Source organism: Microtus pennsylvanicus, chromosome 6 (genome assembly GCF_037038515.1).
Source record: "Microtus pennsylvanicus isolate mMicPen1 chromosome 6, mMicPen1.hap1, whole genome shotgun sequence".
Lineage (NCBI taxonomy): Eukaryota > Metazoa > Chordata > Mammalia > Rodentia > Cricetidae > Microtus > Microtus pennsylvanicus.
Genome location: NC_134584.1, coordinates 106293286 through 106315016, shown reverse-complemented (window position 1 = coordinate 106315016; position 21731 = coordinate 106293286). Strand labels below are relative to the sequence as shown.

General features: G+C 49.0%; 2 protein-coding genes across 4 annotated transcripts in view; one reads left to right on the top strand and one right to left on the bottom strand.

Annotated features, from left to right (window-relative positions):
• Positions 1 to 3583, top strand: part of Nfatc3 (nuclear factor of activated T cells 3) — a 66913-nt gene extending 63330 nt beyond the window's left edge. For both annotated transcript variants that reach the window (XM_075977195.1, XM_075977196.1), the window contains one exon: positions 879 to 3583. In XM_075977195.1, the coding sequence (XP_075833310.1) occupies positions 879 to 1000 (122 nt within the window). In that variant the 3' untranslated portion in view covers positions 1001 to 3583. The remainder of the gene's footprint in view (positions 1 to 878) is intronic.
• On the bottom strand, positions 3442 to 9997 carry Esrp2 (epithelial splicing regulatory protein 2). 2 transcript variants are annotated; one of them, XM_075977197.1, is made up of 15 exons: positions 9682 to 9997; positions 9474 to 9602; positions 7912 to 8025; positions 7688 to 7802; positions 7286 to 7384; positions 7021 to 7075; positions 6841 to 6951; positions 6636 to 6768; positions 6514 to 6556; positions 6050 to 6351; positions 5742 to 5954; positions 5439 to 5637; positions 5118 to 5304; positions 4701 to 4866; positions 3442 to 4620 (listed from the first exon to the last, which is right to left on the bottom strand). In XM_075977197.1, the coding sequence occupies exons 1-15, from the start codon at positions 9877 to 9879 to the stop codon at positions 4531 to 4533; spliced, it is 2154 nt and encodes a 717-aa protein (XP_075833312.1). In that variant the 5' UTR covers positions 9880 to 9997; the 3' UTR covers positions 3442 to 4530. The 2 variants fall into 2 exon arrangements, with proteins under 2 accessions (XP_075833312.1, XP_075833313.1); XM_075977198.1 differs by having other exon boundaries at positions 6841 to 6948.
• Between the last annotated feature and the right edge of the window lie 11734 nt (positions 9998 to 21731).

The following is a 21731-nucleotide window of genomic DNA, read 5'->3' as shown; positions in this document are numbered from 1 at the left end:
CCAGATCTCATTGCAGATGGTTGTGAGCCACCATGTGGTTGCTGGGAATTGAACTCAGGACCTTTGGAAGAGCAAGCAGTGCTCTTAACCACTGAGCCATCTCTCCAGCCCTGAATATCTGAATTCAAGGCCAGTTTGGTCTACAAAATGAGACCCTGTCTTAGTAAATAAATTACCCTTGAACATTTATTTCTTAAAAGTACCTTTCAGCTCTGAATGGAGCATTGAGCCTTTGGAAGGAGGCTAAGAATGTTTCCTGTTGGGGTTGGAGAGATGACTTAGCACTTAAGAGCACTTGTGGCGCAGGCCTTTATTTCCAACACTTGGGAGGCAGAGGCAGGCGGATCTCTTGAGCTTGAGGCCAGCCTGGTCTACAGAGTGAGTTTCAGGACAGCCAGGGCTATGCAGAGGAGCCCTGTATTCTGTTTTGAATAACCAAAAAATAAAGCACTTGCTGCTGTTGCTGAGAATCTGGGTTTGACTTCCAGCACCAACATGGTGCCTCACAGACATCTCTAACTCTGGTTTGGGAGGATGCTGTGCTGTCTTGGCCTCTAAGATACCAGGAGTGAGAGTGCAGGGTGCTCAGACGTACATGCAAGCAAAACTTCCATACAGAAAGTAATGTCATCAAATTGTTAACAGAATGTTTCCTGTGCTTAGCCATTCCTTCAACTCCAAACATAAGTGAGAGGGGCGCGGGTCTGCATCCACTTGGGGAATGACGCTTTGTGTTTATGCCATTCCGCTATGGAGTGCGTTTCAAGTGCAGCCTTTACCTTCGCTCAAAGCCCTTGGAAGGAAAGTGCCTAAGAGGTAAACCTCATGTTCCTTTGAGGTTGCTAACCACTCTTTTTCTTTTTCTTTTTCTTTTTCAGTGAACGAGATAATTGGGAGAGACATGTCCCAGATTTCTGTTTCCCAAGGCCCAGAGGTGAGCAGAGATGCTCCTGTCCCACGTCCCAAGTCCCCAGATATAGGAAGATCTGATGAGCTCTAACAGTGCTCACTGCAGCTTTGTGCCCACTACCTGCTTCTCTCTTGGACCTTGGGTTTCCAACCAGACTTCAGAACCTGTTCCAGGAGTTGGACTCTGTGGGAAAAGCAGCATTCCTCCACCTCAATCAAGCCTTGGGCAAATTTTGTAAAAGAACAGGAACAGCATAAGCTGTTTAAGCTGTGGGAAAATGAGCTTTGCTTTTTTTATATATTTAAATAGGATACTTTTATATGATGGGTGCTTTGAGTACGAATGCAGCAGGCTCTCTATTTCAGAGGTGCTGCTCCTGCAGGTGACCTGGTTGCATAGCTAGGGTTAGTCATTTGTACTGCTTTCTGGTCATTTGAGAGCCCTTTAGTCTTGATGATATTTTTAAAATATGAAATTTTGATAAAAACCTTCCAGAGGCAGACAAAAAAAATTATCCTAGGCCCACGCTTACACCTCAAAAACTTAGCATGCATACTGAAGCCTTTCATAGATTCTTAGGAAGTAAAGCCAAATGTAGCTCATACTCTTTATAAAAAGTACGTTAGGTAAGTCAAGAAGAGACCATTCCATCATTGAAGTGTTGGAATACAAATACATTCCAGAGCATAGTCTTTCTGTAACTTTAGATAGTCCTCAAGCAGTCTCTCCACTAGCTCTATGTTCAAGCCGTTTTCTTCCCTCAGGACCTTGGGTAAATTGTCATTTGTAAGGTGAATTTCAAAGGTAGGATTTTAGCTTGGGTAGTTATTTTCTACCCACCTAACTTTTGAAGTGGGAGCACCTGCCATGAGTCTGTAGTCTTTGAAGCCAGTATCCTGATAGTTTAGGCTTTGCAGTTTTAACTCAGTCAAGCTGGCAGTGTCAGGAGCTAAGTATGAATGAGCTGTGTACTAGGAGGGGCAGAGAAAATGCAGGACTCCAGATAAGACTTAAGATTCCCCATGGCATGGAAGACTTATCTCCTATTCTGTTTACAGCCTGCAATGACTCTGTCCCACAGTGTCCTGACTGTATGATCTAAAAACCAGCCTTTTCTCCAGAAGGCTTTGAGGCACATCCAAAAATGAGGTGGTGTCATAGACCTGTCCTTCCACACCAAAGACACCCTGGTGCTGCTGCTGGTGAGGCTTATGTCCGAGGCAGGGGCCAGCAGAAACTCCAGCCTGCTGTCTACCAAAGGAGGTGCCCCAGTTGGGTACTGTTCCCAAACCCTGCCTTTACCCTTCCCTTTTAAAGTCCCTGAATTTTACAGTATGTTTTCAAATTAAATTGTGTACTTTTTCAGGAAGCAAATTGAGTGCCTACAAGTAAGACACTGTGCTGCACTGGCTAAAGACTCAATGCTGTTACTCTAGGGGATTGTGACCCTTGATGGCAGGGCTTTTTTTACTAAGGCTACATCAGGCCTAAGCAGGGTATAGCCTATTGCCCACCACCTCTAGTGAGCAGGGTAGGAGATACTGATTCAGAATGAGGGAAATATGTGTTTGTTTTTAACACAATGCTTTAGATGTCTCCCCTCAAAGTAGTTAGAAAACAGTCTATCAGCAAATTGCTCTGGCCACTCCTGGAGCTGGATATTTTCCAAATTTCTCTGAAAGCGAGTTTTATATCAGTGAGTGTGGATAGTGAAATTTGCTTTAGGGCCTATGGTTGGTAGTCCACAGCTTCTACAGGGCATTGGCCTCTCAGGTGAACTTGCAGAGACTTGGCCAAATTTGCTTCCACCCTCTTTCCCCTGGGGTAGCTGCCTCATGTAGGGTCGTTGCAAGACCCCTTGGGGGCGCTGCTTTGCTGCCTTCAAGAATAAAAGCCTCTATGATCCAGAGTTGCTATGCACCAAATTTTGATGCCTTTTAAATACCTTGATGCCTGTAGCATTAGAGATGCTTTCCTATTTAAAACAGGTTAGATTTTCAAATAGAGCTTTGTATTCTATGTAACGGTTTTATATTAGCTTTGTATAAGCTTTCATGTAAGAGTCATATTTTTTGGCTTTGTAGATAAAGACTTAAATTTTTGTGCAAAATTGTGATGGTAAAGCACACATCCATTGGACTATGCAAATTGATTTCTAGTAGCAGCACTGAGCAGCTGGGCATTTCCTAGCACACACACTTTCCCCTCACCTGTACTACACCTTGGGGTGAGGAACGAAGGAGCAGCCTTCTGTTTACTAGAGAGGCAAGAAACATGGCTGAAAACATTAAAAAGAGATGTTTGGGTTTGTATGTGGTGCTGCTGCCCTGGGTACAACCCACCACCACCCAGGACCAGGACCAGCCAATATCATCAGACCTCTGCTGGACCTAGCCGTGAGGCCCAGTTTTTAATATGTAGAACACATGGTCATCTTTAAGGCTCAGATGGGCTCAAGTTGAAACTGTGTTTTATAGAGCGGATGTTTAGGTGAAGGAATTGGTTCTCAGTTATGTTTACAGCACTTGGAATTGTGTTTTCTTGTACATTTTGTATTTTAAAATCTTTTATAGGAGTGCAGTGCTCCTTACACAAATACAAAGGGAAGACGAGCCAGCAGTTCAGGCTCCTCCTCGGTTACAGTGCTGAAATAATAAACAGTAACGATCAACAGCGTCCTTGAAATCTCAGTTTCTCTCCAGATGGGGCTGGCGTGGAACCCTTCGGGCCAGAGCTAAGGGCCCTGTGACTTGTTATAAATCTGCTTCATCAGGAATTTTCATTTACTTTACAGAGAAGATAGAGTTCAAAATTCCTTCTAGGATGAGTTCTGCATCCTTTAATGGATGCAAAGGACACGCCACAGTGTTTGCTGGGGTCTAGACAACTGGTCTTCCAAGGTGTCGCCAAGAAAACCTTGACAAGAGTCCCCTTTAGAGTTAACCTGAGTTTGCAAGTGCTACTTGCCCTCTGGTGTTCTCTGGGGATATTGCAGCAGCACAATTTAGAATAACTGGGGGGGGTGGCGGGGGGGGGAGTATACAGCCTTGACTGGATTAGAATTGACTGTGTAGACCAAACTAGATTTGGACTTAAGAGTCTTCCACCCTGTGTCTCCTGAGTGCTGGGTTACAGACATAAACCATCACATCCAGCTGGTGATTTTGCCATCCGAAGCTCCTTGGTTCTGGCTGGAGAGGGCTTATTTAAGGCCATCTCTGGCGCTTTGTTTCTGAAGTCCAGGTATCCTGAGCGTGGGTGCTGACTCACTGCTGTCCTGCCTCTCGGAAGGATAGGGAGAGTAGAGCATTGGGGTCTCGGGCTCAGGTGGATACCCACACAGGCCTGTTGTGCACCCTTCAACCGGATCAAAGGCTTCCTGGGTGTCACGCCATCACAACCCCAGTCCTGCCTCTAAGGTGGCCATCATCTTTAGGGTAAGCAGGCAGAGAAACAAGGGTGTATGGGAGGAAGGAGAATGGTGCTGAGCTTGATCTTTTCCTGGTGCCTTTGAGAGCTTTGATAAGCCAGAAAGAAGCCGCTGGATCGAGGGCGCTCTGGACTCAGGAAAGGCATGTTGGCTGGGGACATCAGCTCACTCTGCTTCCTGGTTTTCTCTTCTACAAACACACCCACTCCTTGGGGGCTTGTAACACAGTGCGAGGCGGGTCACCAACAGGCATCAGAGTGGTGTAGTCATCAGGGGCCAGCTGCAGAAATAACACAGATTTAGGGGATGACGTTCCAGGCTCAGCTAAGCCCTCAGGCCCTCCCAACTACACAGCCTCACCTGATAGGCTTGGAAGACACTGAGGAGATCCTTCATACCAGCCGTATATGGGACCCCCTGCATTCGGACCAGGGCTCCTGGCTGTGACAACATTGAAGTGGGAGTAGAGGCCAAGGCAGTAGGAGGTGTGGTGAGGTAGCCCACCGTAGTGGGAGAAACTGGGGGGCTAGGGTGGGAGAGACAGCAATTTAGTTATACGTCCCACCTATCCCACATGTCCCGCCTGCAGCCTAGACCAGGATCAGCCTCTCCTGCACCTCTACGTAGCGTTTGATCCTTTTTCCTTTCTGAACACTCTGGCTCTACAGTGATATCTCCAGCCTGTCAGCCCACCCCTGTAACTCCCTTGCCATCTCAAAGTGAAGTCTGATTTCTAACCGATCTTGGATTATCTGGGCCAGAAATGTAGCAAGGTACCTGGGGTAGTAGGCTGTGTAGTTCATGTACAGTTGAGTGGCTGGCCCTGGGTAGTAGGCAAGAGGAGCAGGGGCAGCAGGTACCCTGGCAGCTGGAAGCAGTGCAGATGAAGGATACAGTGCTGTTGTCTCTGTGGGAATGAGGGCTGGGGTGGCTTGGAAGGTGGCGTAGGTAGGTGGTGAGAGGCCTAAAGACAAGTAAGGAGCACATTTATAGAGATCCTACAGTTTCCCTGGAGAGGGCAAGTAGGATGGAAAGTGGTGGCTTGTAACATCCTCACTCCCACACGCCTCCTCCTCCTCTGGCCCATGAAGCACTCACAGGGCAGTTTGCAGGGTGGAGGGGACATGCCGCTGCGGCTCAAGGAACCCCCCATCAGCACACGACTCATCTCCTCTGTGGAACAAGGGACTACTTCCACGTAGCGTTCTTTCATCACCTTCTTGTGGCAACGCTGGGCAGCCACCAGAGCACGCTCCGATGACATCATCTGGATGAAGGCATCACCAGACGGCCGGCCCTGCGCACACCACCTTGTAAGCAGTTTGCCACAAATAAAAATGCCTTCCTCCTAACACACCCTTTCCTACCCTGTTCAGGGACCCTTCCTAGCAGGAGCTTCACCTGCTGGTTGAGCACCATATGCACACCATGAGGTCTGATGTCAGCTGCTGCCTCTCCTAGAAAACTCAGAATGTCTTCAATGGTGGCTGTGTAGGGCAGGCCTCGGAGGCGTACACAGTCCCTTCCGGTCCCTCCTGCCAGTGGAAAGGGAATGGGCAGCAGCGGAGCAGTCAGTGTGGGAAGGAGTGGACTGGTTGCATAGCGGTTTAGGACCTAGTAAGAAAGGCAACAGGTTTATCACACTGTAGGGACCCAAGGCACACCCTAAGAAGCAGCATACTGGGACATGGGGAGTCTTGAGTGCTCACCTGCTGAACCTCCGCTGCAGTGCTCCTGAAGAGTTCGATGTATCGCTTACCCAGCATGCCTTTGTGCCTGCGCAGAGCAGCCTGTGCCTGTTCCTCACAGGCAAAGAGAGCAAAGGCATCTCCAGTTGGCCTGCCATCAGGGTGGCGCACAAAGAGCAGCCCATCAGCACCCCCAGTCACTGGGCACTCTGGCCCCAGGAAGCCTAGGACATCTGTTGGCCCGGCTGAGAAAGGGAGTCCGCGTAGCCTCAGGATCACTTGGTCTTCCTGGGACAGGAAGCGGGCCACCTCCAGTGATGTGCCTAGGTCGAGAAAACAGGAGCCGCTTGCTGTTTAATCCTTGTAACAGGCACCACAGATGTCGGACCCCAACACACAGGGGACCCAAGAAGCAAAGGGGGGGGGGGTGAATGGGATATAGATGAAGACATAATAGAACTCGGGCCTTCTGTGGGCGCACTCACCCCCTGCGATCTTTATGAATTCCTCCCCTGTGGCTTTATATACCTGTGGGTACAGAAAGCAGCCCATAGGTCTCAGTCCTTCCTCACCTTTGCCCTGCTCCACTTCTAGCCCAAAGCCCCACCTCAATATAGCGGACACCCATGTGGTGCTTGTGTCTCTGCAGCGCTAGGTCCCGCTGCTCGCTGTCCACGAATCGGATGAGGGCCTCGCCATTTCTGCGGCCCTGGGCGTTGAGACAGAGCGCTACACCACCCCTGTGGAGCCAGTGTTGTTAGTGCCTCCTGGGTAGACTTGCCCTCTTACCCCTCCCATCCTGCCACACCCACCTGGCAATGTTGAGCCCTTTGAAGAATCGAGCCACATCCTGGTCTGATGACTGCCAGGGCAACCCACGGGCTCGTACTACAGTCTCATTGTCCACCACATCAGCCTTGCTGCTGTGGGGGCAGGGCACAGGATCAGAGCTGTCCAAATGTTGTCACCCCCACCCCTGCTCCCACACTCACCAAGGCCCCGTTTCATATTTCTGCTTTACCACCTCTGGCTTCGAAAACAACTGACCTGAGAGGAGATGGCATGGGGGTCAGCAGGGTCTGGTGGAGGAAGTCTCCCCACCAAGCTCTGCAAAAATAGGACAGGTGAGGGAATTGAGGAGGTGATAGAGGGGTTTCCACCTTGTGTTCTCTTAGAGAAGGTCACAAGTCTGCCAAAGGACTCAGAAATGGGCATCACCCAGCCCCGACAGTGGGTGACAAGCTGCACAAGTCTTACCATTGGGCCCTTCAAGTAGGTGGAGAATAACAGCTACCATGGTCTTCACCTCCCAGACTCCAAAGTCATCTTCTGTCGCATCTGTTTCTAGTCCCAAGTCTACAGGCAGAGAAGTGTCTACTAGGGCCCAGGTCCACACACCCCACGTCACCCCCCCTCCCAAACACCCGCAGAATCCTAGCAAAGACTTGTTATGACCCATCTCACACATGCCCCTACAGGCCCTCAGACCAAACACAGACATGCTCACATTCCAGATATAGCCCAGCATAGATGCAGACATGTGTACCCTAAAGGACAAGGCCAACATCAGACTTGCCTACATCGATATAACCCATACAGCAGCATGCACATGCTCAGATTAGCCACCCCTCCACCTTAATTTTGCTGGATCACAGGTACCCTGTGCCATGGTTCCCACTGTGAGGTCCCTGGCAGGGCAGGCGCTTGGATGCTGCATATGAAACTCTCTGCGGAGGTCATAGAAGGAGAAGAAGGTGTCCGGGAGCACCAGGTTCTGGGAGCACGTGGGAGTAGGGATAAAGAGGTGAGCCGAGGTGTCTGGCCATCCCCACAAAGACAGGCATCTTGCAAACCCAACCACCCTGTGCCCTCAAATGGCATACCTTCCTGGAGGCCTCAGGGTGCAGAACCTGTCGCAACAGCTGCTGCCCATCAGTGCAGAGCACGTAGGGGCCCCCGCCCAGCAGAGCCACATCCCTGCTCACCAGCTGTGAGAACTGGGGACAGGGAGTGGAGACTCAGACATAGATTCACAGCTAGGCAGGCTGAAACTGGGGGGCGGGGGACTCAGGCTGCAAAGCTGGTTCAGCAGGATGTTCCGCCCTGCCCTGCCTGGGAAGTAGAAGGCGGTGCTCTATACATCCCAGGCTCCTAGTCCCCACCCCTACCCTAGTCCACTGTCACCTCCTCCGGGCCAAAGGAGAACAGTCACACAGAACCCAAGCCCCCATCAAACACACTCCAGGAGTCTGGAGTAGGGCCAGAGCAAACACCTGGTGGAGTGAGGCAAGCAGGTGGAGAGGGGAGGGGCAAAGCAGGTTAAACCTGTCCTGGACCAGGCGCCACCCTCAGACAGGTGGGGGAGGCTCACACCTGCCTGAGGGCCAGGAGGCTCTTGGTCAACGGCAGCCCCGCCCCTTGGTCTGACCAACCCAGGAACAGAGAAACACCAAGGACAGAGCTTCAGACTCGGACACTAGCGGCAACCTGAGCTTTGACCCACACCCTATCGACCAACTGGCACTGAACTGTTTACTCATAGAGGGGGTGGCACTCTGAAGGCTGCCCAACAAGCTCCTGCCTCTTCCCTGCAAATTCTGTGACACTTTTCAGCCTAAGGCTGGCAGAGCAAGACACCCAGATTGTCTGCAGCACCCTCATAGGTGAGCAGAAGGTTAGGCCTGGAGCCCTTCTGTAACACGCTCAGATTCCGCATCTTTGTTTCCTAAGAACCACAGAGTTGGAAGCGGAAAGAACCTATGCTTCTTAAAGGACTTAACACTCATTACAACTCGGGTCAAGGAGGGTGAGTGAGCAGCGCAGACAGGGAAAAAGCAGTGAAGCTGACTCCCACTTAACCCGAGTTTGGGGGGTACATGCCCCTAGGCCTTTGTGCTCAGCAGGCAGGTAGCCCCCAGGTAGAGTACGGACAGCACCCACGCCTGGCCAGTCAGCTGGGACAGGCCTAAACCAGCAGCCCTCGCCTAGCGGCGTCTGCCCCTGAGGCAGACACCGCCCGACGCCCCCGCTCCAGCCGCTCCCAAGAGGGCAGACAGGAGGAACCAGTGATCTAGGGGCCACACTTGAGCCCCTTGACCCTATTTCTGGATCTGCTGGACCTCGCTCCTCTGCTACAGGGGAGTGTGGGACGGGGGGGAGGGGGGAGACGAAGGGACCTCGGGGGTGGGTCCCTCAACCGCTATTGTCACCCCCTCAACAAGAGTGGGTGCCTTGTGAAGGTTGGAAAGGAAGGGGCCTCTAGGAATGGCCTAGCACGCGCTCACGCGGTAGTCACTCAAAAGTTTCAAAGGAGACCTTGTCCTACTGTCCGTGCCAGTGGGTCGCGCGGCGCTCCAGGCTTCGCCTCCCGCCTCCCCCACCCGCCGGCGAGGTAGCGTCTCTGCCACCCAGCTGTTCCACAACCCACGCGGGCCCCCACGCTCACCTGCTGCAGCACCTTGTCCAGGGACTCCGCCCGCGCTAGGCTGTCTGCGCTGAGGCCGCTCGCCTCGCGGCACTGTGGACTCAGGGCAGCTGCCTCAGCGCGAACTAGCGACTTGTGTAGCGTCCCCACCTAAGAGCAGCAGGGGAAGCCCGATGAGCCGCTGCACCTCGCGGCTGTGCCCCGCCACCCTTTCCTTTTCCCACCTTACCTGTCGGCTACGCGGCTCCACCACTTGCCAGACTAGGAGGATTAAGTCGGTCTCGTCCGAGCCTAGGTCCGGCCCCAGCGCACCAGCCGTGGCCCCGAATAAAACGACCAGCGACTGGGACCCTGGGCAGGGGTCTGCGGCGGAGTCTACTGCGGGATCTGGGCCCGGGGGTGGGGGCGGAGGCGGCGGTGGAGTCATGGCCGCAGAGGAAGGGGGCGCTCGGCCACACGCACGCGGACCGACGAGGCGCACGCACACACCGACCGACGGCAGACAGACGAGCTTGGGCGGGATCCGGTGTGTTGGGGGCGGCACCTGCGGCGGGGCTGTGGCAGTGGGAGCTGCAGAGACCCGCCCGCGGTGCCCTTTGGGGCTGGGCGGCGCGGCGGCTGGTCCCAGCCCACTCCGGCGAGTTACCTGCGGCCCCGAGTACCACGTGATCGGGGCGGCCCCGGGAACCTCGGGGGAGGGCCAGTACCCTGCCCAGGAGGCGAGAGCTCACTTTAGCCTTGGCGTGCTTGCTCTCCTCGGTGGCTGGAGTCCACCTCTTGGTGAGGTCCTGCGGGACTCCTGGGACGAATCTATTATTTCTCCTACTTCCTCTCCAGCAGGCAATGAGTTCTCCGCAAAAGAATGTGCAGGATCAGAGGCCTTTTCCATTCCGCGAGGGTCACGCGGAACCCGTGGAAGTCGCCAGGAGTCAATCCAGGGACTGTAGGGGGTCACGACGTGCGTCTTGGAGGTTAATGGAAGTCACAAAGGGTCAAAAACCGACAGTGAGCGCTACCACGTATCCACTGGAAGCCGGTGGGAGAGATCGGTTGGGGAAAGAGAGGGCGGCAAAAATCAAGGGTTCTTAGAGCTGTGGGCGGTCACTAGAGATCACAGGGAAGGACGTGTCCATACAGGTGTTAGAGTCGGTCTTGGACTGCGTCGGCGGCGAAGTGCCGGCAGTGAAAAGAGCAGTCACTATAGACGCGAGGATTCAGGCCTTGATGCCAGGGAAGGAGCACCTCTCCTCAAACCCTAGAGAGCTGCATCCTAAGTGAGGCTAAGCCAAATAAATGGTCGGGACCTGGAGACAGCCTACCTACCCCACTTGGGGATTGCCTGCCTGTTTTCGTCTTTCTTGGATGATAGACGTGCGATCTGGATACTGAAAGCACTCTGCAGGTACCGGCTAGCGGTAAGGTACGTACCTGCATGTGCAGGCTACAAAGCCTGCATCCCAGCCCGGTTCAGACTGGTCCCCACGGAGTTTGGTGAGGCTCCCTTACTGTTGTCCAGGCTGTTCTGTGGGCCCTGGATAGTTTTCCTTCTACTCAACTGTAACTAGAAATCTGGCGGGAGGAAAGAGCTACAGCCTGGGGTGGGACTGAAGAGATACAGTAAGCCGAAGCCAAGACTAAAGAAGAACCTCGTGTGTCCGGAAAAGCGGGGTGCTACATATGAGTCTAGAATAAAAGGGAGCCTAGAACCCGGGCGCATCCCCAACTCATACCCTAGGAAAGAGTGGAGCCAGGGAACCTAGAGTGGATCGTCCCGGGTTTCCCACACAGTAGCGCAGAAACACAATGACGAGATGTAGTGGAAGGTGGTTGGTGGGAGAACCCTGCAATCCCCATCCGGACGGCCCACCCGCAGCCAGCCTCCTAAGCCACGCCCCCGACGATAAGCCTGGAATGTCAAATATTTGCTCCAGGAACCCGGTGAAACTGTGAGGTAAAGCCCCTCCCATTCCGGAGCGCGCCTGCGTCAGTTCAGACTTTTCCGTAGGACACACCCTTCCGACTAGTTCCTTTTACACGCTACTCTCCACCCCTGGTCCTGGTTATTTAACGGCAAGGTCTGCTACTCCACAGCCTCAGTGGGGCCAAGCCCTGTGGCGTGCGTACACGGCTAAACCGGTGCTCCCGGGTCAGTCTCTACCCACAGCCTTCCAGCAAGGCATACTGCCTCGTTCAACTTGTAAATCTCGCTTCCCGATTCTCAGAAAACCTTTGTGGAATACCTGACTGTCCTGAGCTCACTGTGCCCGGGTTCCCACTAGGTGAAGCACAGTACTGATAGACTGGGTGGCTCCTTTCAACTCTGGCGCGCTCATCCGGCCATTCCCCATGGTAAAACTATACTAGACCCTCGAAGTCTTTGGTTTTTATTTGTTTTATCACATTTATTTGTGCTTGTGTGTAGGTGCGTGCACGCCACAGCGCTTGTGTGGAGGTCAGAGGACCACCAGGATGAGTTGGTTCTCTCCTTCCACGAAATGGATCCTGGGCGTGGGACTCAAGCAAGCCATCTTACCACAGCTGTTTTGTTCTTTGAGACCGACTCTCATGTACCCATGCCCTGGCTAAATAGCAGAGGCTGAGCTTGCCAATCGGATTTTCCTGCCTTCACCTCCCAAGTGCTTGGGAACCCAGACTGAAAGTGTCTCTGCACTCAAAAGTCAGAGGCTGGAGGATGGCTGCAAAGATCCAAGCTTCCAAGTTCCAGGGCATAAATCAACAAATAAAACCTGTAAGATTAGTAGCTGAGTGTGGGCTTGCAATCACCACACCCAAAAGGTTAAGACAGGAGTTCCAGGCTACCTCGAGCTACTAATTTTTAAAATCAGTTCTTTAGCAAGGCAGTGGTGGTTGCTCATGCCTTTAATCCCAATGCTCAGGAGGCAGAGGTGGGCAGATCTCTGAGTCTGAGTCCAGCTTGGTCTACAGAGTCAGTGACAGGACAGCCAAGACTACACAGAGAGACCCTGTCTCAAAAAAAGCAAACAAAAATTGTTTGTAGTCAAGTGTGGTAGTGCCTAAATCCCAGTACAAACAGGCGGATCTCTGAGGTCAAGTCAGCCTGGTCTAGGACAGCCCCAGGACAACCAGAGCTGCTGAGACCCTATCTCAAAACAAACAAATCAAATACTGATGTGTCCTAGATTACCTTATCATTCAATAAACAACTTTGCACTCCTTACCCTCCCCCGTGAAGCCAATTATTTTTTAAAGAGAGAGTCTTGGGGCTGGGTAGAAGGGTTAGTGGTTAGGAGTACTGACTGTTTTTCTAGAGGACCTGTGTTCAATTCCCAACACCCACATGGCAGCTCACATCTGTCTGAGACTCCGGTTCCAGGGTACCCAACCCCCTCAGATAGACATACATGCAGGCAAAACACCAATGTACATACATACATACATACATACAAGAGTCTCACTATTATAGCCCTGAGCTGGTCTAGAACTCACTATTTAGACCAGTCTGGCTCAGACTCACAAAGATCTGCCTGCCTCTGACTCCCCAGTGCTGGGATTAAAGGTGTGTGTCACCATGCCTGACTGCTTGCTTCCTTCCTTTTTTAAAAATATATAATTTATTTTTATTTTATGTTCATTGATGTTTTGCCTGCATGTATATTGGTATGAGGGTATCTGAAGCCCTGTAACTGGAATTACAGACAATTACAGACAACTGTGAGCTGCCAGGAACTGTGTGTGCCAGGAATTGGACCTGAGTCTTCTGGAAGAAAAGCCAGTGCTCTTAACTGCTGAACTATCTCCTATCTCCCCAGCCCTCTTTTCTTTCCTTTTTATTTTATTTTTTTTAATTTAGTGTGTGTGTGTGTGTGTGCGTGTGCGTGTGCGTGTGTGTGTGTGTGTGCGTGTGTGTGTGTGTACTATGTGCATACCTGGTGCTCACAGAGAACAGAAGAAGGTGTCAGATGCCCTAGAACTGGAGTTACCTATGACTGTGGGTCACTGGTGGGTGTTGGGAATTGAAAAATGTCCTCGGCAGGAGCACGAAGCACTCTAAACTACTGAGCCATCTCTCTAGCCCCTGCTTCTGCTTTCTATGCCAGCACTGGCAAGTTTCTTTGGACCAAGGACCCTTTCCTTTGATGTCTTTTCCTCTCAAAGTACAGGCAGGGATCCCCTGTGCAGTCTGAGATTTCTGTACTGATAAAGGTCCCAGCCAAAGTCAATCCCCACTCCTCTGTTTTCTAGGGTGATTGATGAATCAATGAATGAATGAATGAATATATGAATGGCAGATGGGTACCAAACAGAGGTAGTAAGTAAATGCTGTCCCAAATTGCACTCTAGGAAGAAGGGAGCATGTTTCAAGCGAGTGCACACAATTGTCCACTCACACATGAGGGTACATGGGGGGGAGGGTTGTTGGCGCAACTTTTATGCTAACAGGAGTGGTGAGAAAGTATGCTCTTCCCTCTCTTTTTGACCAGAAAAGATGCTGCGATAGAACAAGATTATACCAGAGGATCACTTTTTTTTTTTTGCCCTCAGCTTCTTCCAGCTAACCCTGGGTAACTAACTAGAAACAGCCAGCCTATCCAAGTTTCTCATCTCTGTGTGTGCAAAAATCATTTAATGCCACCAGAGGGTGTGCTGACTCTGGCCTTAGGAAGCAGGTGACAGTGATGCGTTAGAGCATGCATCTCTCTGTGGGCAATAACCAGGACAGAGAGGGAAAGCCTTGACACTGCCAGCCAAGCGTTTCCCACTGGCTTCAGAATCTCTGTGTGACTCCTGAGACCCAGCATTTAATCTACCAGCGTGCAAGCTCATGCATATGTATAACCCGTTCTGCTAACCCGCATCCCTGCATCCACTCTTCCTCTCCTTCCAATAAATCCTATTCCACTTTCATGCCTTTTTGTTTTGTTCTTTCGACCCACTGTGATTAACCAGGGCCACTAGCATGGGCAGAGGTATGGAGCTATCCACTGGAACTTTAGTGACTCCTCAGTGGCTACGTCACTGGAGACAATGACTTCCCCTGGACCAGGTGGGGACCTACGAGCCCCTCCCACTGTGACTGAATGCTGAAAGAATCCCTGTCTTTTGAGGGCCCTATGCAAGCAGCTGTAGCTGTTGTAAGTTCATGAGGACCACGGCTACATCTGTGTCCCTAAGACAGTGTTTTGTAGCATTCTCCTCAACTCATGCTTTCTGCCTTTTCCTTGATGTTCCCTGAGCCTTGGGGGCAGGGGGACAGGTAGTATAGGTGTTCTCTTTATGACTAAGCACTCAATGCTCACTTATTTTTTTTTAAGATTTATTTATTTATTATGTATACAACATTCTGCCTCCATGTGTGCCCACATGCCAGAAGAGGGCACCAGATCTCATTACAGAAGGTTGTGAGCCACCATGTGGTTGCTGGGAATTGAACTCAGGACCTCTAGAAGAGCAGTCAGTGCTCTTAACCACCGAGCCATCTCTCCAGCCCCCTCAGTGCTCACTTATTCCCAGAAACTTGACCAGCCATGATCCTAGACATAGGTTAGGATTTAGATACGTTTTTCGTATTGTTTTATGTGTGTTGATGTTTTGCCTGCATGCATATCTGTGCACCATGTGCTTACCTGGTACCCACAGAGGTCATAAGAAGGCCTTGAGTCACCTACAACTGGAGTTACAGGCAATTGTGAGCTGCCATGTGGTTGATGGGAATTGAGCCCAGGTCCTCTAGAAGAGCAGCTGGTATTCTTTACCACTGAGGGGTTTGTCGTTATTTTTTTTTTAATTCCTGGCTGTTCTGGAACTTGCTTTGTAGACAAACTCACAGAGATCTGCCTGTCTCTGCCTCCTGAGTGCTGGGATTAAAGGCGTGTGCCACCACCGCCTGGCAGCAATGAGTTTTAAAGCTTACTTTTCAAACCCTCAGATTCTGTCCCACCTTGCATTCTGAACCCTTCTGCTGTAATTCTTTAGCTTTCTGGGCTGCTGGAGCCCTACCTCACCCTTTCTTGTCTTGGAAAACTACTTCAAGTAAAACAACCTTCCTTGATGCCTAGGCCAGATTGGATGCTCTGTTCTAGATGCTTTGTCTTCTGTGTTCTGGATTGAATGGCTGAATTGAGTTAGAGTTTGTCCCCTCAGTGACTCCGGGCAGGCTCTGAAAGCGGAGGAATAGTGGCCTTCGGAGTCTAGGGTTTAAGGGAAAGTGATTGGCAACCAAATGGGCTCAGCTGTGACCACTAAATGGCTTTGGAAGTCCTGGTTTTGGAAGCCCCATAATCCATTGGTCACCATAGGGGGTCTAGCATAGGTCTGTATGAGGAAGTGCTGAGATAGGGAGGCTGTTGGCTGTATTCCCACCCAAGGGAGAGAGCTAACTTAGACTGGCATCAGCTTCTGAGTTCGTTCCTACTTCCAGCCTTTTCCGAGAGTGTGCCTGCCCCCAGGAATACCCTCCTTCTCTCTCAGACCTATAGCTGACCTGCTTCACCTCTGGGTCCTTTTCCTCCTCTAAGGCACACAGGAACCCAAGAGCCGTCCTTGTAAGCTGTGGAGAAAGAACATTGCTGATATATTTAGCACGTTAAGCATCTGTCGTGTGCTAGAAGCGGGGCAGGCAAACAGTTTGCAGTGACTGCGGCCTAGTGGGAGCCAGGCAAGGGTGCTTCCAGAGCAGCGGTCATTTCCTGGCTGAAGCTGAAGTGGGGGATGCAGGGTGTTGTCACTGCGGCAAGATCAGCAGTCTCCTAGGATCCTACTCTAGCGTGGAAGTCAGAGGTTGGGATGAGAAGGCAAGATTGACTGGGAGGACAGGACGGAGCTGGACTATACTTTACTCACTGGGAATGGGAGACACCGTGGGCGGGTGTGAGTTAGAGGGACCTGACGTCGTGGTTCATGGTGTCCAGGTGTCCACCTAGCATATGGAGGACATTCCTCCAGAATCAGGGCACACATTGGAACCCCAGCAGTGAAGCTGTTGTGGTGGTGAGGGTAGTTTGACTTCACAAGAATGAGCTGGAAAGCCGGGCGCTGGTGGCGCACGCCATTAATCCCAGCACTCGGGAGGCAGAGGCAGGAGGATCTCTGTGAGTTCGAGACCAGCCTGGTCTACAAGAGCTAGTTCCAGGACAGGCTCCAAAAAGCCACAGAGAAACCCTGTCTCGAAAAAACCAAAAAAAAAAAAAAAAAGAACGAGCTGGAAAGACTGGCTGACTACCTAGGCTGTAGGTTAGAAAAGCTGGCAGGTGGGTCTGGAGAGTGCACGTCATTCTTGCAGAAGACCCAAGTTTGCTTCCCAGCATCCATTATGGGTAGCTTGCAACTGCCTATTGTTGTAGGATATTTTACTGGTGGCTTTTTGAGGGGCCTACCACAACGCTCCCAAATAAATCACACGGAGGCTTATTATTACTTATGAATGCCCGGCCTTAGCGTGGCTTGTTTCTTGCCTATTTTTCTTAACTTAAATTAACCTGTTTACCTTTTGCCTCTGGGCCTTTTCCCTATTTCTGTATACCTGTACATGAATGTGATAAAATGATCCCATACTAGCTCAGAATGGGGTATAATAAAGGGTTCTTTATTTAGGGATAGATTCACAGATCTACAGTCTTCTGCACGAGCAGGGAACAGTAACCAAATTAAACAGCCGAGAGAGAGAGAGAGAGAGAGAGAGAGAGAGAGAGAGAGAGAGAGAATGCATGCGCGTTTCTAGTACCCAAGGCCATGCCCAACCTGGTCCAGCATCTCAAAGGCCATTGGCTGAAGGAGTTCCCTCAGTACCTCCCTCTTTTGTTTAAATAAGAGAGTTCCAAACCCAATACAAAACTATATATAATAAGAATAGATATCAAGTATAAAAATGAAAATTACAACTAGCATAAACAATATTAAGCAAGAAACATATGCTAAATGTTTCCATAATTATTCTATTCTAAGGAGTCTAAGTCTTTTTATTAGAAATGACTTCACTAAGTCATGAAAGGAAAGTAACTGCAACTATCTAGTCTTCAACCATTGAAGACATGAGAATTGAGATAATGTCACTTGAGTAGACAGGAAGTGCAATCAAGCAACTTCCAAAATGTGCAATAAATGACAGAGACAATTGGCTACCTGGGCAATCACTCAAAGTCTCATTTGCAATGTTTTGCAACCAATTTTGGCTAAAGCCTAGGGTAAATGACAGACCATTTTCAAAACTCTGATGTGGCAAGGTTTGGCAGGTTTTGTTTTTTTTTTGTATCCTGCTTGTCCATTATGGACACTGTGCATTTTGTCAGTGGTTGAGGCATGGGCATTTCTTTGCCCAAAGGCCAGTTTTGCAAGAAGAAAACAAACTCCAAAGTTGAGTGTCTTCGGTGCTCAACATTCTCTTGGGAATAGATCAGTGCTGTCAGGAGGAATCATGTCTCACATCAACAGAACCCTAAGTTATTTAAATGTCATATTCTACAGTTCTTTGAAGTGGTTGAGATTTACCTATCTGTGGAATATAATCTCTATGCATCTAAAAGAACCTGATTAGTCTAATTGTAAGTATAACAAACTTGGATGACTATTGAACTATAATTATTAATACCTATATAGCTTAAAGACTAAGACTTTACATTAGAATATTAGACAATCCTTAAACAACTGCGCAACAAATAAGGACAATGACCTTAAAATGTAAACAATGCATAAATACCTTGATCAGATGTAGAAATGTATAGTGCAATATGATAAATATATCTTTTTTTTTTTTTTTTGGTTTTTCGAGACAGGGTTTCTCTGTGGTTTTGGAGCCTGTCCTGGAACTAGCTCTGTAGACCAGGCTGGTCTCGAACTCACAGAGATCCGCCTGCCTCTGCCTCCCAAGTGCTGGGATTAAACGCGTGTGCCACCACCGCCCGGCGATAAATATATCTTAAAATTGTATCAATATACAAAATGTCTTAAGTAGAAGTAGAAACATGCATGCATACAATATGACAAAATAACTTTGCATAGGTATAAACAGAAATAGGAGTATATTCATATAACAAATATAATTTGAATTTGTATCAATATACAAGAGTCTATATCAATGTAAATTGTCTATAAATAATAGCTCACAATTATTTTTTTAAATATTTATTTATTTATTATGTATACACTATTCTGTCTGTGTGTATGCCTGCAGACCAGACCCCACTACAGATGGTTGTGAGCCACCATGTGGTTGCTGGGAATTGAACTCAGGACCTTTGGAAGAGCAGGCAGTGCTCTTAACCTCTGAGCCATCTCTCCAGCCCCAATAGCTCACAATTATTCACTATTATTATTAGTGTAAGTTCACACTAATCTACTTATTATCCCATTCAATTTCCTTTTATTTTTATAAAGAAGATCCCTGAGCCTACATAATTTGCACCCTAATCTCCAACTCTATACCAGATATAATCAATCCCTAATTGATGTCCCTAATGCTAAGGACAAACTTTTTTGGAAGAGGGGATGTCATCTTTTAGAATTACTTCAGAGCTGGGCAGTGGTGGCGCACGCCTTTAATCCCAGCACTCGGGAGGCAGAGGCAGGCGGATCTCTGAGTTCGAGACCAGCCTGGTCTACAAGAGCTAGTTCCAGGACAGGCTCCAAAGCCACAGGGAAACCCTGTCTCGAAAAACCAAAAAAAAAAAAAAAAAGCTTGTAACCAACCCTTTAAATGATGATAAACATCCACAACTCACCTAATGACCAAAAACATTCACCCACCTCTTGGAAATACGGGCGTTGTGTTCTTAAAATTACTTCCTGTTGTCTGGGGGACTCTGAGAAAATTAAGTTAGTGTCAAGTTCTGGGGGAGCTAGCTGTTGTCCAGTCTTGGTGTAATGGGAAAGTGTAAGACTTATCTGAAGTTCCGGCTGGATAGTCTGTGAGGCTGGATCATCTCGGCCAGCAGCCTTGAAGCTGTTCTGGATGTAGAACCCTGAGAAAACTGTAGCAGAGGGACTCTGAGAGGCTGGTTACCTGGGCCACCAGTTTTCATCAATGTCTGATCCCCTTGCTCTGAAACACACACACTTTCAAGGGTAATGTGCATATCTCCCCTCTCCCAGGATGTTTTATTTTTATTTTTTTAAAGATTTATTTATTTATTATGTATACAATGGTCTGCCTGCATGTGTTCCTGCAGACAGATGTTGGCACCAGATCTTATTACCGGTGGTTGTGAGCCACCATGTGGTTGCTGGGAATTGAACTCAGGACCTCTGGAAGAGCCGTCAATGCTTTTAACCACTGAGCCATCTCTCCAGCTCACAGGATGATGTTTTTATATTTGAGCAGGTAAATATCTATCACCTGTCTTGTAGGTTTTTCTTTTCTTTTCTTTTTTTTTTTTTTTTGGTTTTTCGAGACAGGGTTTCTCTGTGGCTTTGGAGCCTGTCCTGGAACTAGCTCTGTAGACCAGGCTGGTCTCGAACTTACAGAGATCCGCCTGCCTCTGCCTTCCGAGTGCTGGGATTAAAGGCGTGCGCCACCATCGCCCAGCCAAACGATTTTTTTTTTTTGATTTTTCAAGACAGGGTTTCTCCTTAGCTTTTTGGTTCCTGTCCTGGAACTAGCTCTTGTAGACCAGACTGGCCTCGAACTCACAGAGATCCACCTGCCTCTGCCTCCCAAGTGCTGGGATTAAAGGCGTGCGCCACCACCACCCGGCCTGTCTTGTAGGTTTTTCTAGGCTTATTTTTTTTATGTCTGTAACCATGATTTTTTTTGTTTTTTTATTTATTTATTTAATTTATTTATTATGTATATAATATTCTGTCTGTGTGTATGCCTACAGGCCAGAAGAGGGCACCAGACCTTATTACAGATGGTTGTGAGCCACCATGTGGTTGCTGGGAATTGAACTCAGGACCTCTGGAAGATCAGGCAATGCTCTTAACGTCTTTTGAGATAGGGTTTCTCTGTGGCTTTGGAGCCTGTCCTGGAACTAGCTCTGTAGACCGGGCTGGTCTCGAACTCAGAGATCCACCTGCCTCTGCCTCCCAAGTGCTGGGATTAAAGGCGTGCACCACCATGGCCTGGCTGTAACCATGATTTTTTAAGATAAATATATATTTATTGTGTATATAGTGTTCTGTCTGCATGTATGTCTGCATGCCAGAAGAGTACCTCTGGACCTCTGGAAAAATAGTCAGTGCTCTTAACCTCTGAGCCATCTCTCCAGCCCCTAGTAACCATGATTTTCAGGCAGTCTCCCTGATCAAACCTGATTCTCTTTAACCTTGAATGAATCCATGGGCTTTTATTTCCCCATAGAAACAAAATCATAAACTCTTCCCCAACTCAATACATTTTTTGAATTCCATTTTAAAGTTTAGGCATTCCTAAAGTATCCAGGCTGGCTTAATTCAGCAGTCCTCTTCTCAGCAGCTGCCATTCACTAGTCAGCATCCAAAAAATTCAAAGTCAACAAGACACCATATCAGACCCAGATTCCCTGTATATTTTCCATCTTACGGGGCTTATCCTTTTAATTATATTTTTATATTATGTTATTATATTCTCTTTTTAAAGACCTTATTTTATTAGTTATAAACTATTTTTTTACTCTCTTTACCTATTTCCTTTTTTTTTTAAAGCTTACACACATTTTTAAAAACCTATTTAGAGTTTTTTTTCCCCTGCAGTCTGGATATGTCTTCACTGAGCACCTGCAGCCTTCTCTGACCACAGGAGACAAATCTTAAACTGTCACATCATCTGCCGCAAGGCTCGGCTTAGCATTTGGTGCTGGTGCGTGCTGCTGGCGGCTGGCTCATGCTGCTGGCTTCTGGCTCCAGCCTGCAGCCCACAGGCTGTGACAGGAAGCGGTGCTTCTGTATGCTGAACTGGTCTGCCTGAGAGACTGCAGACTAGAAAGTCACATCCGGCTCCTCGTCTAGACTTTTCTTAGCTTTCTCAGGCCCTGTGTTTGGATATTTGAGCCTGACGTTGGGCACCATATATAGATGGGTTTTAAAATGACACGGAGACTTACTATTACTTATGAAAGTTCTGCCTATCACTTAGGCTTATCCCAAGCTATATAAGGCCATCTTATAACTTGAATTAATCTATGTTTTACCTCATGGATTTTTACCTCTCTTCCATCTTGCATTTCCTGTTTCCTCTTCGTGTTCTCTGGCATCTCTCCTCCATGCCTAGATCCGTCTCTCTTCTCTCTCTCTTTCTCTCTCTGTCTGGAAGTACTGCCTAACCTCTTCTGCCTACCTACTGGCCATTTAGTTCTTTATGAAACCAACCAGAAGATGCCTTGGCAAAGA

Coding starts and splice junctions, on each gene's coding strand:
- Esrp2 (XM_075977197.1), bottom strand. CDS start 9,879: ATGACTCCACCGCCGCCTCCGCCCCCACCCCCGGGCCCAGATCCCGCA. Junction 8,026..9,473: donor TGGACAAGGTGCTGCAGCAG/GTGAGCGTGGGG, acceptor CCCTGTCCCCAG/TTCTCACAGCTGGTGAGCAG. Junction 7,803..7,911: donor ACCCTGAGGCCTCCAGGAAG/GTATGCCATTTG, acceptor ACGTGCTCCCAG/AACCTGGTGCTCCCGGACAC.